This window comes from Colobus angolensis, unplaced genomic scaffold (assembly GCF_000951035.1).
Source record: "Colobus angolensis palliatus isolate OR3802 unplaced genomic scaffold, Cang.pa_1.0 Scaffold567, whole genome shotgun sequence".
Taxonomy (NCBI): domain Eukaryota; kingdom Metazoa; phylum Chordata; class Mammalia; order Primates; family Cercopithecidae; genus Colobus; species Colobus angolensis.
In genome coordinates, this window is record NW_012119232.1 from 307761 (window position 1) to 323341 (window position 15581).

The window sequence follows — 15581 nt, forward strand, 5'->3', positions numbered from 1 at the left end:
TTCAGTTGAGGAAGCTGAAGCGCAGAGAAGTAAAGTAACTTGCCCAATGTCATACATCTAGGAAGTGGCAAAGCTATGGTTTCTCCTAGACTCTAGAATTCATACTCTTACTGTATAGTTGTAACCATAAAGAACATTTTGTTTTTTTAATTTTTAATTTATTTTTAATTAATTTATTTTTAAGAGACAGAGTCTTGCTATGTTGCCAAGTGCAGTGGCCACTCACAGGCACAATCCCATTACTGATCAGCATGAGAATTTTTAAATTGTTATTTTTAATTTTTTTTTGGTTTGTTTGTTTAATAGGGACAGGGTCTCACTGCATTACCCAGGCTGATCTCCAACTCCTGGGCTCAATTGATCCTCCTGCCGCAGCCTCCCAAAGTGCTAGGATTACAGGCGTGAGCTACCGTGCCCGTGGTATTTTTAACATTCCCTTGTTTCCAACCTGGACCAGTTCACCCCTCCTTAGGGAACTTGTCATCCTCCACTCCCAGGAGGTCACTATATTGATGGCAAGCTTAGTGCAGACACCTGATCGGCTACAACTCTGAACTCCTGGGCTCAAGTGAGCCTCCTGCCTCAGTCTCCCAAGTAGCCAGGACTACAGGTATGCATGCCACTGCACCCAGAGAGAATATTTAATTTCTTTTTGTTTATTTTTTGAGACAGACTCTTGCTCTGTCGCCCAGGCTGGAGCGCAGTGGCACAATCTTGGCTCACTGCAACCTCTGCCTCCTGGGTGCAGGTGATTCTCCTGCCTCAGCCTCCCGAGTAGCTGGGATTATAGGTGCACGCCACCACGCCTGGCTAATTTTTGTATATTTAGTAGAGACGGGGTTTCACCATGTTGGCCAGGCTAGTTTCAAACTCCTGTGCTCAGGTGATTTGCCCACCTTGGCCTCCCAAAGTGCTAGGATTACAGGTGTGAGCCACCGTGCCTGGCCAGAATATGTTTTCACTGAACATATCTAATATTGTGTTACATGTTCTTTGTTGATTCAAAATCAACACATGGTGTATTAGAGCAGGAAGAAGTTGATTAAGCTTAATAAAATATCTAAAGAAAGAATGTGATACGGAGGAGGTATTTAGAAAAAGAAAACTTCAAAGCAATATTGATAGTCCTAGCAAATAGTTTACAGGAGGAATGAGAACCTTAGCTAGTGTACCTTGGTGTTCCTATAGGATTGTCAAGTACAATCTTTTATAAAGAGGTAAACACAAGATTGTAATGAACAGGCTTAGCATAGCCACATCCCACTGGCAGTATTAGCTATTAGTACTTATATGTGATCATATTATTGGAGATTCAATTCACCTAACTCCCTCTGTTCTGATTCAGTGCTTGCTGAATACCTCTTTGCTTGTGATTTGGCTTTTTAGTAGTACAATGAGAACAAGCTGAAATACTGTTTTTTTGGGCAATTAATCCCTCGTTGTAAATGAAAAAAAAATTTTTTTTTCTTTGATTTGTTTCATTAATTGATTTAGTACAAGCTTATGTTGCAGAGCCGAAATCTAGTTTTGGAGTGTTAACAAAATTAAGTTTCCCAGACTGTAAAAGGGGCTGAACCGTGGACCATGGTCATTTTACTGAGGCAATTAGTGTTACCAGGGACCTCTCGGGGACCTTTTCCGTTTTCCTAGATAGCTGTAAACTCAATCTGCAATCTCTGTGTTTTTTCCTAACATCTCTATAGTTGTTAACAACTAGGTACATTCTCTTTAGTGGCTTTAATGCAATTTACTTAACCATTTTCCTATTATAAGACATTTAAATGATTTCTATGAACTTTTAAAAAAATTATTTTTTTTTGGCTTTCTAAGAAAAAGATGATCTAGTTCACTGATTTCTGAATAAGTTTCTTTTGTGTGGAACAGATGGAAACGTTGTGGGGAAAAAAAAAAAAATCTACACTTTTCTGTTGTCCTAATGAGGCAGTGAACTTACTTGGATAGCTTGGATAGTTCATACTACCTATTGATATATACCCCCAAACAGAAAAATTCTTTTTTTTTTTTTTTTTTTTTGAGATGAAGTCTTGGTCTGTCGCCTAGGCTGGAGTGCAGTGACATGATCTCAGCTCATTGCAACCTCTGCCTCCCAGGTTCAAACAATTCTCCTACCTCAGCCTCCCGAGTAGGTGGGACTACAGGAGCCCGCCACCACGCCTGACTAATTTTTGTATTTTTAGTAGAGACAGGGTTTCACCATGTTGGCCGAGCTGGTCTCCAACTCCTGACCTTGTGATCTGCCCACCTCGGCCTCCCAAAGTTCTGGGATTACAGGTGTGAGCCACCACACCCGGGCCAAACTGAAAAATTTTAAGTAACAGATGTATTCCAGATCTTGTTGAATACCAACACAGTAGACAGTTTGCTATTATACTTCTAGCAATAGAATGAAGAGATGCCAAAAATAAGGATTACCTAAGGGAGACTACTGACTAGAATTAGATGAAGACAGGGGACTTACCATTGGGAAACAACAGTGTTTAAAGGACAAACAGAATAAGAACTAGGAGCTGGGGCATGTCAGTGAGAGGGCAGGAAGGAGCCAGGAGACCAGGGCAGGCTACCCATCCCCTCCATGCACTGCTAGTGATTACCATGTGACTAATCCAACATTGGCTTCAGAGTCCTAGCTTTCAGAACACTCTCCTTGAAATTTCTCAGGCCGGGCGCGGTGGCTCAAGCCTGTAATCCCAGCACTTTGGGAGGCCGAGACGGGCAGATCACGAGGTCAGGAGATCGAGACCATCCTGGCTAATACGGTGAAACCCCGTCTTTACTAAAAATACAAAAAACTAGCCCGGCGAGGTGGCGGGCGCCTGTAGTCCCAGCTACTCGGGAGGCTGAGGCAGGAGAATGGCGTAAACCCGAGAGGCGCAGCTTGCAGTGAGCTGAGATCCGGCCACTGCACTCCAGCTCGGGCGACAGAGCAAGACTCCTGTCTCAAAAAAAAAAAAAAAAAAAGAAATTTCTCATCTGTTCCTTTTTTCTGAAGAACATGCATCCTGAATGTTGGATCATGAAAAGTCTTGAATGCTGTACTAGCTCTTCCTGGCTAGGCAGTGGGGAGCCACTGTTTTTCAGTAAGTCACCTGAACTCATTAATGCTCTGATGTATCACTCGTCTGAACTCATTAATGCTCTGATAAATGACTCATTAGCATTGTAAGAAATGAGTTGCAGGGGGAACAAGCACCTGTTGGGAGGGAAAGGAATGTGTGATGTACAACAGTAGTAGTGGCAGGGCATGGGCACATTTAAGCAGCAGAGGGGTAGGTGGGGATTTTAGTTTACCTGATTAGCAGCATAGTGTCAACAAATGAGTTGGGCACTGTGAAAGGAAAAGCAGGTTTGGACATTGCTGAGTTTGGGGAGCCAGTAGAATATCCAGGTGGGAATTTTCATTAGTCTGTTGTAGATAAAAGGTTCAGAAGCTGAGGAAAGGGTCTGGAATCCACATCTGTAAGTAATCACTTGGAATTTATACATCCTTGGTTTTCTTTCCCATTATCTCTACATTATTTCGCTATTGTTAATATATGTTTATACCTCTGACACTATATACTGATTAGATCCTGCCTTAGAGATAGCTCCCTTCCCCTCTTTCTCTTTACAGCTCACAAGTTTTGCTCTACCTACAATTGTTTCTACCTGTTGATATGTTTAGTTCTACATGATTCTACTCTATCGGTCTTAGATATACAGCTCTCTCTTTCCAATTGGAAAATGTTCCCTACCTCCAAAGTCTTTCACTTTTAACTTCCATGGAAGATAATTATCATGGTATTTAGGGAAAAATAATCAAGTGTGTTAAGAATGCCTTATATTATATTCAGATATATTTGTAGTAGAAGGGACCAGTCCATGCCGAATATTATTACTCTCCTAGGCACTACTGCTTTGGAACCACTACTTTGCCTTCTGGTCCTAAGAAAATTATTTTTAATTTGTCAGAAATATACATGATAACATTTGCCTTATGTAAACAAAAACTGTTAAACTTTTTTTATATAGAGCAGTGGTCTTCTATACTGATATCGTTTGAATATAAAGAAACAATTTTGTTAATTTACCTAGATTGACATTTCAGATTTGTTGTTTTGTCATTTCATGCCTTTAGGCAGATTATTTAACCTATTTGATCTCTAGTTTCCTGGTATATGGGAGGCATGCATAATATTTTGCTGTGATTGGTAAGTTAACCACATTGTAAAGGAATTTATGGCAAAATCAGAATATTTTTTCTCTCTCTAGATGTTGTTATTCATGAGGACCAATGGGTTGGCGAGACAGTACTACAATCAACATTTAGCAGTCAGTTATTAAATCTTGGGAGTTATTCATCTATTCAGCCTGAAGAATGTAAGGCACATTTTAAATGAAATAATATATTAGTGTTTAAAGTATAAAACATACTAGGAAAGATTAGGGTTAAAATGGTTCTTTTACAAAATGTTTTCTAAACAGTTGGAGAGTATTGGTTTCTTTTCATTAGTAAGAATGAAAATAGAATTTTAAGAAATGAACTTGTGCATTGTGAATCACATTTATTTTAAGAAGTATTGAGTCTCATGTTTTGTTTTCTTAGGCAGTCAGTATAGTGGTGGTTCTTCACCTTTTAGGGAGTCAAAGACCTCTTTGAGAATCTTTAGACCATTTCTCCAGAAAACTGGACTTCTGTAGATAGGCACAAAATTTTGCTTATAATTGTAAAGCATTCCATGGACCTCTGATGTTCTTCTGTGGAACTTCTGAGCCTCTGATTAAGAATCCTTGGGGTAATAAAAATGTATTGGTCTCATATTCAGACAGCTGTGGTTTAAATCCTTATTCTCCTACTTACCACTGCTAAGAAAAGCTGTCTTCCTTCTTTAAACGTCCAGTTTTCTCTTCTTTAAAAGAAGCTGTTTAATGAAGAAACTAACAGCTATCTCCTTCTCTAGGTAATAAAATTTTTTAAAAAAGAAAGAAAACAAAGTAAGGGAAACAGTATAAACTTGTGGTTATGATCACTGTACTCAGACCAGGATTTGAATCCTGGCCCTCTTACGTCCAGTCTGTCTTTAGGCAAGTTATTTCACTTCACCATACCTCTGTCTCCTTGTCTCTGAAATGGAGATAAGAATACATACCTTATAGGGTTGTTATGAATATTAAGTGAGGAAATGAATATAAGATGTTGAACCTGCACATAATGTAGTAGTAACATAGTAATATTAGAGGGAGAAATAATAAGCTAGCAAAATATATTTGATAAAATTCTGAAATATCATACAAGAATATAGCTAGGGAAATATACTGATTATACAAGAAGATAACTGGAATAATAGGAAAGTTATAGGATGTACATGGAAGATAGAGCATGGAATTCCAACTTTTGAATTCTTAAAGAAAGAGCAAGTAGAAGGGAAGAGCAACAATTAGAATAACAAGAACTGTGTTTGAAATGGGCAAGGTTTCATTATATACTAGGGTGGCCCATCAGCAGAAATAAACTCTGACATATTTCATAGACAACTAAAATAGAGTTCTTCATCTATCCAATATATATTTGTTATGTGTTGACATTGTTTCAGGCACTGTGCTTACTGTACACTGGGGGTACAATGGTGCCTGTCCTCATGGAGCTTATGTTCTCATGTGGAAGACAGACCAAAAAAAGGAATGAAACAGACGTATAAGTAAAATATTTACAGGTAATAATGAGTGCTGTGAAGGAAACTAACAAAGGGCTAAGATACAGAATGCCATGGTTCTAGTTGAGAAGGGTTGATTATGGAGTAGAATCAGGGTTAGGAAGTTATTACAATAGCTGAAGTTGAGAGATCATGGGAGGCCAGTGGAGCTAAAGAGTTGAGATATATTTGTAAATAGAGTTAATAGGATTTTCTGATAACGTGGATCTGGGGATGAGGGAAGAGGGACAATCTACTGCTACTTGATTACAGGTTTAAGTAACTAGGTAGCCATTATTGGGAAAGACTGAGAGGGAACTGGTTTGTGGGAAAAGGGCTATGTTTCAAGGCATGTTAAGTTTTAGGTATCTTTGAGATATTCAAGTGGAGATGTTGTATAAGAACTGGAGACAAAGTTCAGTACTCAGAAGACAAGTTTAAAATTAAGAGGCAAATTTTAGAGTTATTAGCATACAGATAATATTTTTAAAAAACTTTTAAATTTGAAATATTATCTGTGAAATTATAGAATCACAGGGTATTGCAAAAATAATACATAAAGTCCCATGAACTCTTCATCTAGCTTCTCCCAGTGGTGACATCTTATATAACTTTAGTACAGTATCAACAACAGGAAAGCAACATTTGTATAATACTGTTAACTAGTAATATATTAGGATACTTTCGCTTTCAGTATCAATAAATATAGTATCAGCCTGGCACAGTGGCTTATGCCTGTAATCCCAGCACTCTGGGTGGCTGAGGCAGGAGGATTAGTTGGGTCCTGGAGCTCGACACCAGCCTGGATGATATGGTGAAACCTCATCTCTACTAAAAATACGGAAAAATTAGCCAGGTGTAGTGGTGCACACCTATAGTTCCAGCTACTGGGGAGGCTTAAGTGGAAAAGAAAGTCAAGGCTGCAGTGAGCCATGATTGTACCACAGCACTTCAGCCTGGGTGACTGGAGTCAGACCTTGTCTCAAAAAAATTTTTTTCTTAAATAAATAAATATAGCATCAATACAGCATTATAATTATAATATGATTAATACTATAGCAATAAAATAGATACACTTAGTCCTAATGCCAGTGTCTTTTTTAATAGAAAAGCACTCGAGGCACTGTCATTAAAACCAGGAAAAAAATAAGGATGTCCACTATCTCTGCAACTATTCATTTTGTACTAGAATTATCAGCCAATGCACTTAGACAAGAAGAGGCATCTGGCCTGGCGTGGCGGCTCATGCCTGTAATCCCAGCACTTTGGGAGGCCAAGGTGGGCGGAGCACTTGAGGCCAGGAGTTCGAGACCAGCCTGGCCAACATAGCAAAACCCTGTCTGTACTAAAAAGATGAAAAATTAGCCAGGTGTGATGGTGCATGCCTGTGGTCCCAGCTACTCAGGAGGCAGAGGCATGAGAATTGCCTAAACCTGGGAGGCGGAGGTTGCAGTGAGCACCACTATATTGAACTGCAGCCTGAGCGACAGAGCAAGATTCTAAGAAAGAAGAGGCATCTGAATGGATAAAGAAGAATGGAAATTATCTCTATTTACAAATGCCCTGATAACATACCTGAAAACTCCAGGGGATCAAAGTTAAAATAAATTTAAATAATAAGAGAATTCAGTGATATAACAGGATGCAAAATTAATGTTAAAAAATATCATTAGGCCGGGCACAGTGGCTCACGCCTGTAATCCCAGCACTTTGGGAGGCCGAGGTGGGTGGGTCATGAAGTCAGGAGATCAAGACCATCCTGGCTACACAGGTGAAACCCTGTCTCTACTAAAAATATAAAAAATTAGCCGGGCATAGTGCCGGGTGCCTGTAGTCCAAGCTACTCAGGAGGCTGAGGTAGGAGAATGGCATGAACCCGGGAGGCAGAGCTTTCAGTGAGCCGAGACCACGCCACTGCCCTCCAGCCTGGGCGACAGAACAAGACTCTGTCTCAAAAAAAAAAAAAAAAATTATTAGGCTGAGTGCAGTGGCTCACGTCTATAATTCCAGCACTTTGGGAGGTGAAAGTGGGTGGGCAGCTTGAGCCCAGGAATTCAAGACCAGCCTAGGCTACAAAAAAAAGAAAAGAAAAGAAAAAGAAAAAAAAGCTGGGTATGGTGGCATGCACCTGTGGTCCCAGCTATTTGGGAGGCTGAGGTAAAAGGATTGCTTGAGGCCATGCTGGGGGATGAGGTTGCAGTGAGCTGTGATTGCACTGCTGTACTCCAGCCTGGGCAACAGAGCAAGGCCCTGTCTCAAAAAAATAATAATAGTAGTAATTAGACTTAATATACACAAATAATAAACAGAGGGCATAATGATAGTGAAAAACTCATTACTATAGTAATAAAGAAGATAGTTTAAAATACAAAAAAAATACAGTTAACAAGAAATATGCAAAGCCTATATAAGGAAAAAATTTAAATACTCCAGAAAGAAATGAAGACATAAATAAATGGAAAGAAATTTCCTGTTCTTGGATAGGATGACTCAACATCATAATGATGTCAGTTCTTCGTAAGTTAATATGTAAATTCAGTGTAGTTCCAATGAAAATATCAACAAGCTATGTTGTGGCATATAAAAGTCGATACTAAAGCTCATATGGGAAATCAGACTCGTGAGAATAGCTAGGAAAAGACTGACAAAGGAAAACTACAGAGGAGGGGAACTAGCTTTACCAGATGTTAAAACATACTATAAAGCCTCTGTAATTAAAACAGTGAAGTACTGATGCATGAATAGACAAATAGACCAGTGGAATAGAGTAAGAAGATTGGAATTAGACCCAGCAATTTAATATATGACAAAGATAGTATCTGAAATCAGTGAGATAAAGGCTAACTCCTTAATAAATGGTGCTGAGACAACTGGGTAGCCATTTGGAAAAAAGGGTAAATTGGACACATATCTCACAACAAACAGTAATAAACACCATATGGATTAATAATCTAAATGTCAAAAATAAAATCATGCAACAATGAGAAGGAAACCTGATTGAATCTTCTGTAATCTTGGTGTAGGGAAAGGCTTTTTCTTAATATTACTCAGAATCCAGGGGCAGTAGAAGACAAGACTGATACATTTTACTATAGAAAAATAAATTTTGCATGACCAAAACGCCATAAACAAAGTCAAAAGACAACTGACAAACTTGGAGAAAATATTTGCAACATATAACAAAAAGCTAATATCCCTAATATATAAAGAACTTTTAAACCTTGAGTGACAAAGGCTGGGTGTGCTCGTTGACACCTGTAATCATAGCATTTGGAAGGCTGAGGTGGGAGAATCACTTGAGCTCAGGAGTTTGAGACCAGCCTGGGCCACATAGTGAGACCCTAACTCTACAAAAGATCAAAAAATTAGCCAGGTGTGGTGGTGCATGCCTATGGTCCCAGCTACATAGGAGGCTGAGGCAGGAGGATTGCTTGCGCCCAGGAGATCGAGGCTACAGTGAGCTGTATTCATGCCACTGCACTCTAGCCCGGAAAAAGGGAAAATGCGAAAAAGAGATGAACAGTCGATTTTCAAAAAAAGATATAAAAATGGCTATCAAATATAACATCATTAGAGAAATTCAAATTAAACTACATGGAGATAACATTTCTCACCTATAAGATTGGCAAAATTAAAAAAAAAGCACATTCTGTTGGTGAAACTGTGAGGTAACGTGCCCTCTTACACATTGGTGGTAGGAATGCAAATTGCTACAACCCTTCTGCAGTGATATTTGGCAATATCTAACAAAATTACATACGTACTTAGCTTTCGACCTAGCAATCCCACTTCTAGGAATTTACCCTGAAGCTATACCTCCAGCAATCTGAAAACACATATCACAAGGTTATTCATTGCAGTATTGTTTATAATTGCAAAATATATAGGAGAATGATTCACTAAGTTATTGTACAGTCACATAGTGGAACCCTGTGTACTATACAGTTGTACAAAAAGAATGAAAAAGATCTCTATGAACTGACATGGAGTGATTCCCGGGAAATACTGTTATGTGAAAACATAAACCCCCCCAAAAGTGTATGTAGTATGCTTCCTTCCTGTAAGAAGGAATGGAGGAATAAGAAAATATCTCTGTTTATTTGTGGAAAGAAAATGCAGGAAGGATAAATCAGAAACTAAAGAGATTGGTCATCTACAGGGGGCAGGTAGGAGAGGGGTGGAAGAAAGTGGGGAATGGGAACAGGATAGCAGGGGTCAGGAGGAAGTGACACTAACAAATGAACCTAATATTGTTACGAATGAACCTAATATTGTTAGAAATGAATAAAACACACAGAATGGGATGGGGAAGAAAAGAACAAACCTAAGAAGCTGTGGAAAAGAGTATATTGAAGAGTATATTGACTGGATTCTATAAGGCTAAAGACAGAAAGGACTGTACATAAATGCTGCAATCTAGTTAGAAATATGTTTCTCAAAGGGAAGTGGCTTAGTAGTAACCTTATGTATATACCAGAATGAACAAATGAGTACACAGATTGTAGATAAGGAGAACTGGATTTCTCACTGTTGGAGAAAGAAATTATTATTATTATTATTTTTTTATTATACTTTAAGTTCTAGGGTACATGTGCATAACGTGCAGGTTTGTTACATATGTATACTTGTGCAATGTTGGTGTGCTGCACCCATCAACTCGTCAGAACCCATCAATTCATCATTTATATCAGGTATAACTCCCCAATGCAATCCCTCCCCCCTCCCCCCTCCCCATGATAAGCCCAGTGTGTGATGTTCCCCTTCCCGAGTCCAAGTGATCTCATTGTTCAGTTCCCACCTATGAGTGAGAACATGCGGTGTTTGGTTTTCTCTTCTTGTGATAGTTTGCTAAGAATGATGGTTTCCAGCTGCATCCATGTCCCTACAAAGGACGCAAACTCATCCTTTTTTATGGCTGCATAGTATTCCATGGTGTATATGTGCCACATTTTCTTAATCCAGTCTGTCACAGATGGACATAGGCATGGGCAAGGACTTCATGTCTAAAACACCAAAAGCAACGGCAGCAAAAGCCAAAATTGACAAATGGGATCTCATTAAACTAAAGAGCTTCTGCACAGCAAAAGAAACTACCATCAGAGTGAACAGGCAACCTACAGAATGGGAGAAAATTTTTGCAATCTACTCGTCTGACAAAGGGCTAATATCCAGAATCTACAAAGAACTCAAACAAATATACAAGAAAAAAACAAACAACCCCATCAAAAAGTGGGCAAAGGATATGAACAGACATTTCTCAAAAGAAGACATTCATACAGCCAACAGACACATGGAGAAAGAAATTATAAATAAGGGAATGTTAAAACGAACCAGAGGTATTGTTATAAACTGAGGATTTTAAATATAGATAAATGGATACAGAAATATAGGCATACCCGTGTATATGGGTACACATACATATACATATACATCTCCTAGTTCTGTCCACTGAGCGACCACAGCACAGATGCAGTGACTCCCCAGTAATAAAGAGCATACCTGGTGCCCAGATCTTGGTCTGTAAACATTTTCTTTTCTTTCTTTCTTTTTTTTTTTTTCTTTTTTGAGATGGACTCTCGTTCTGTCACCCAGGCTAGAGTGCAGTGGCGTGATCTGTGCTCACTGCAACCTCTGCCTCTTGGGTTCGAGCAATTCTCCTGCTTCAGCCTCCCAAGTAGCTGGGACTACAGGTGCCTGCCACCACGCCCAGATAATTTTTGTACTTTTAGTAGAGATGGGCTTTCACCATGTTGGCCAGGCTGGTCTTGAACTCCTGGGCTTCAGCAGTCCACCCATCTTGGCCTCCCAAAACGCTGGGATTACAGGTGTAAGCCATTGTGCCTGGCCAACATTATTCTCTAATGAAAGGAACAAGCTCTGCTAAAAGTGGTTGATTACAGGACTGGGTCAGGGCAAATTCAGGATGAGCCTGGACGTCTAGTGGTGCCAGACAACACATGTTGAAATAATGCAAGAGCCAACCTGAAGGAGCACCTACTGGCTAACCCTGAAGCAATTTGAGTAAGAAAATAATGATAGTATTGGATTAGAACCCATAGATTAAAATATTTACAAATCCTTACTGATATAAAGATATATTTATTTCATTATCTAACTAGTGGGGAAGAGAGAGCTCTTCCTTCCAATGGAATTCCAGTTAATAAATCTGAGAGAAAAGAAAAAAAAATAGAGAATTACTGGCCATGTTCAGTAGTTCATGCCTATAATCCCAGCACTTTGGGAGGCTGAGGCAGGTGGGTGGCTTGAGCCCAGGAGTTCGAGACCAGCCTGGGCAACATGGCAAAACCCCATCTCTACAAAAAATAGAAAAATTAACCTGGTTTGGAGGTGTATTCCTATAGTCCCAGCTATTCGGGAGGCTGAGGTGGGAGGATTGATTGATCCTGGGAGGTTGAGGCTGCAGTGAGCCGTGATCATGCCACTGCACTTCAGCCCGGGCAACAGAGTGAGACTCTGTCTCAAGAAAAAAAAAAAAATACAAAACACAAAAATAGAGAACTACCATCAGGCAGAGATCACAATAATAAATACTGCACCGACACGGATCCACTGATAGATGCTAAAATTAGTAGGTGAAACTTTGAGGAGAGAGAGCATTGCATAGTCTCAAAGTATCTCCCCAAGATACCAGCTTACTAGAGGGAAAATAATAAATTTATAGGAAAGAAACTCTTCAGACACCAACGTAACTGAGTGATCAGGGTAAATATCACCAGTAATAAGATGTATGGGTATCATAAATTCTTTGATATTATCCATTGAGAAGGACCCACCATATTTTTTGTGGAATTGCCAAAAATCCGTAACTTCATTCCAGGTGTAAAACACTGGAAAAACCCAAAGGGAAGGATGTTCTACTAAGTAATTGATCAAGATTCTTCATAAGTGTCAAGGTAATGAAAAAGAAAAGATTGAGAAACTCTTACAGATTAGAGAAGACCAAAGAGAAATAACAACTAAATGTGAGGTGGGATCTTGGATTAAGTCCTACATAGAAAAAGGATATGAATAGGAGAATTGGTAAAATTTAAATAACATCTATATTTTAATTAACAATATTTAATTAATGTTAGCTTCCTGTTTAAGATAATTTATAATATGTGAGATGCCCACATTTGTCGACATAGTGAGGAATATAAGGGCACTCTGTACTATTTTTGCAGCTTTTTTGTGAGTCTTACATTAGTTCAAGACAGAGTTTTTAAAAGAGCTATATACGATCATCTCAGTAAGTACAAAGAAAGCTTTTGATAAAAGGCAACACCTGTTCATTAGGAATAGAATAAAATTTTTCTTAACTTCATAAAGAGTGTCTTTAGAAAACCCAGAACAATTGTCATCCTAATTGGAAAAATAATAGAAGCATTCCTTTTAAAATTCAGGAATATAACTTGGATACTACTATTACTGTTTTTCTTCAACACCATATTAGAGTTATTAACCAGTGCAATAAAACATGGAAAAATAGATATGTAAAGATTGGAAAGGTAGAAATAAAACTGCCTTTGTTATAGATGGTTTACATACCTTTTTACTCTAAAAACTACAAACAAATTATTAGAAATAATGGGAAAGTTTCGCAGAGTTGCTGGATATAAGATTAACATGCAAAAGTCAATCACATTTCTAGAGCAGAGCAACTAACAATAACAAAGGAAGGTGGCATTGACAATAATATTATTTTATACTAATAGTAATAAATGTAACAAAGTATGTGCAAGATCTAAAACAGGAAAAAAATTAAAATGAAGAAAAACTAACAAAGAATGAAATAAATATATACCTTATTCATTGATTGGAAGATTTAACATTGTGAAGATTTCAGTTCTTTTCAAGTTGATTTGTAAATTCAGTGCATGTTCAATAAAAATCCTTGTAAGATTTCAAGGGCGCAGTGGCTCATGCCTGTAATGCCAGCACTTTGGGAGGCCAAGGCAGGAGGATCTCTTGAGGCAAAGAGTTCAAGACCAATAAGATTTTCATGTAATTTGATAAGATTATATGATATTTATGTAGAAGAGTAAGTGGTCAGAAACAACCAGGGCATTTTAAGAATAAAAGCAGGGAAGAATAATTTGCCCTATCAGCTGTCAGGACTTAGTATGAACCTATAGTAACTAAGATGGTGTGGTTTTGCCCGGTTGAAGTCAGTTAACTTTTTAATTTTGAGATTTCTTTTATTATGAATATTCGAAGGTGTTACGTCTTGGAAAGCGTGTGTGTGTGTGTGTGTGTGTTTATGATAGCTAAATGGCTTCTAAGTAAAATTCAGCATATCTTATTATGTTGATACAATAAAAGGGGAAGGAATGTTTTGAAATAATGAAAATAACATGGTATGCAAATATTTTGCAAGATATTTGGGAAATGTAGATATCTCTGGTTTTAAGGATGATCTAGATTCAAGTAATAGTTAAGTAATTTCATAAAACTCTTATGACAAAATTCTGGATGGAGAATATTCTATGAATCCCTAGAGAGTTTCATGTTTTTGTAGAATGATGTGAAAAATCTTGAACTAATTAGATAATCTTTAGAAGTTACTTCAAAATCTTTGTTTTTACACATACACAGGAATTTATGGTGCTTTATTTTTTACAGGTTAGTAGCTAAATAAAGTATATTGTAAAGTTTTGTTTTGATGTAGGGAAACAGCTACCAGTGGACATTTTGAGAATATTGCAGTTGGTTTTCTTCTGAAAGAGTAAACCAATTTGGTTACTGATTTCACTAATTTGGTTTTGATTTTGGAAGTGGTTACAACTCATGAGAGCATTCTTATTTGTGATCAATATATTGTGTTTTTGGAAAAGACTTCTGGGAAAGAATTATGATGAAGCCCTCGAGCAATTGCAACAAAACCAAAAATTGAAAAGTGGGACCTAATAATACTTGTTTAAAATTTATTTTTTAGAGACAGGATCTCACTCTGTTACCCAGGCTAGAGTGCAGTGGCCTGATCATGGCTCACTGCAGCCTGAATCTCCTAGGCTCAAGAGATTCTTCTACCTCAGCCTCCTGAGTAGCTGGGACTACAGGTGTATGCCCCCACGCCCGGCTAATTTTTGTATTTTTTGTAGAGACCAGGTTTTGTCATGTTGCCCAAGCTGGCCCTGAATTCCTGAGCTCAAGCGAGCCTCTTGTCTTAGCCTCCCAAAGTGCTGGAATTATGTGTGAGCCACCACTCCCAGCCCCAGAACAACTATTATTAAAAAGTCAAAAAACAACAGATGTTGGTAGGCTGTGTAGAAAAGGAAATGCCTATATACTGTTGGCGGGAATGTAAATTAGTTCAGCCACTGTTGAAAACAGGTTGGGGTTTTCTCAAAGAAGTTAAAACTGAACTGTGATTTGACTCAGCAATCCCATTACTGGGTATATATCCAAAAAAAACCAAATTGTTCTACCAAAAAGACATAAGCACTTGAATGTTCATTGTAGCACTATTCACAATAGCAAAGTCATGGAATCAATCTAGGTGGCCATCAGTGGAGGACTGAATAAAGGGTATGTGGTACATACACACCATGGAATTCTACGCAGCCATAAAAAGGAATGAAATCAGTCTGGCGTGGTGGCTCATGCTTGTAATTCCCACACTTTGACAGGCTGAGGCAAGCAGGTTGCTTGAGTCCAGGAGTTTGAGACCAGCCTGGGCAATGTGGCAAAACCCTGTCTGTACAAAAAATACAAAAAAATTAGTGTGGTGGTGCACACCTGTGATCTCAGCTATTTGGGAGGCTGAAGTGGGAGGATCACCTGAGCCCGGGAGGTGGAGTTTACAGTGAGCTGAGATTGTGCCACTGCATTCCAGCCTGGGCAACAGAGTGACACCTTGTCTCAAAAATATATATATTATATATATATATA

General features: G+C 38.5%; 1 protein-coding gene across 1 annotated transcript in view; it reads left to right on the forward strand.

Moving 5' to 3' along the window:
• Nucleotides 1-15581, forward strand: part of FAM35A (family with sequence similarity 35, member A) — a 92497-nt gene that overhangs the window by 53679 nt on the left and 23237 nt on the right. Inside the window, exon 5 of the mRNA XM_011961723.1 lies at nt 4270-4377. Within this exon, the coding sequence (XP_011817113.1) occupies nt 4270-4377 (108 nt within the window). The remainder of the gene's footprint in view (nt 1-4269; nt 4378-15581) is intronic.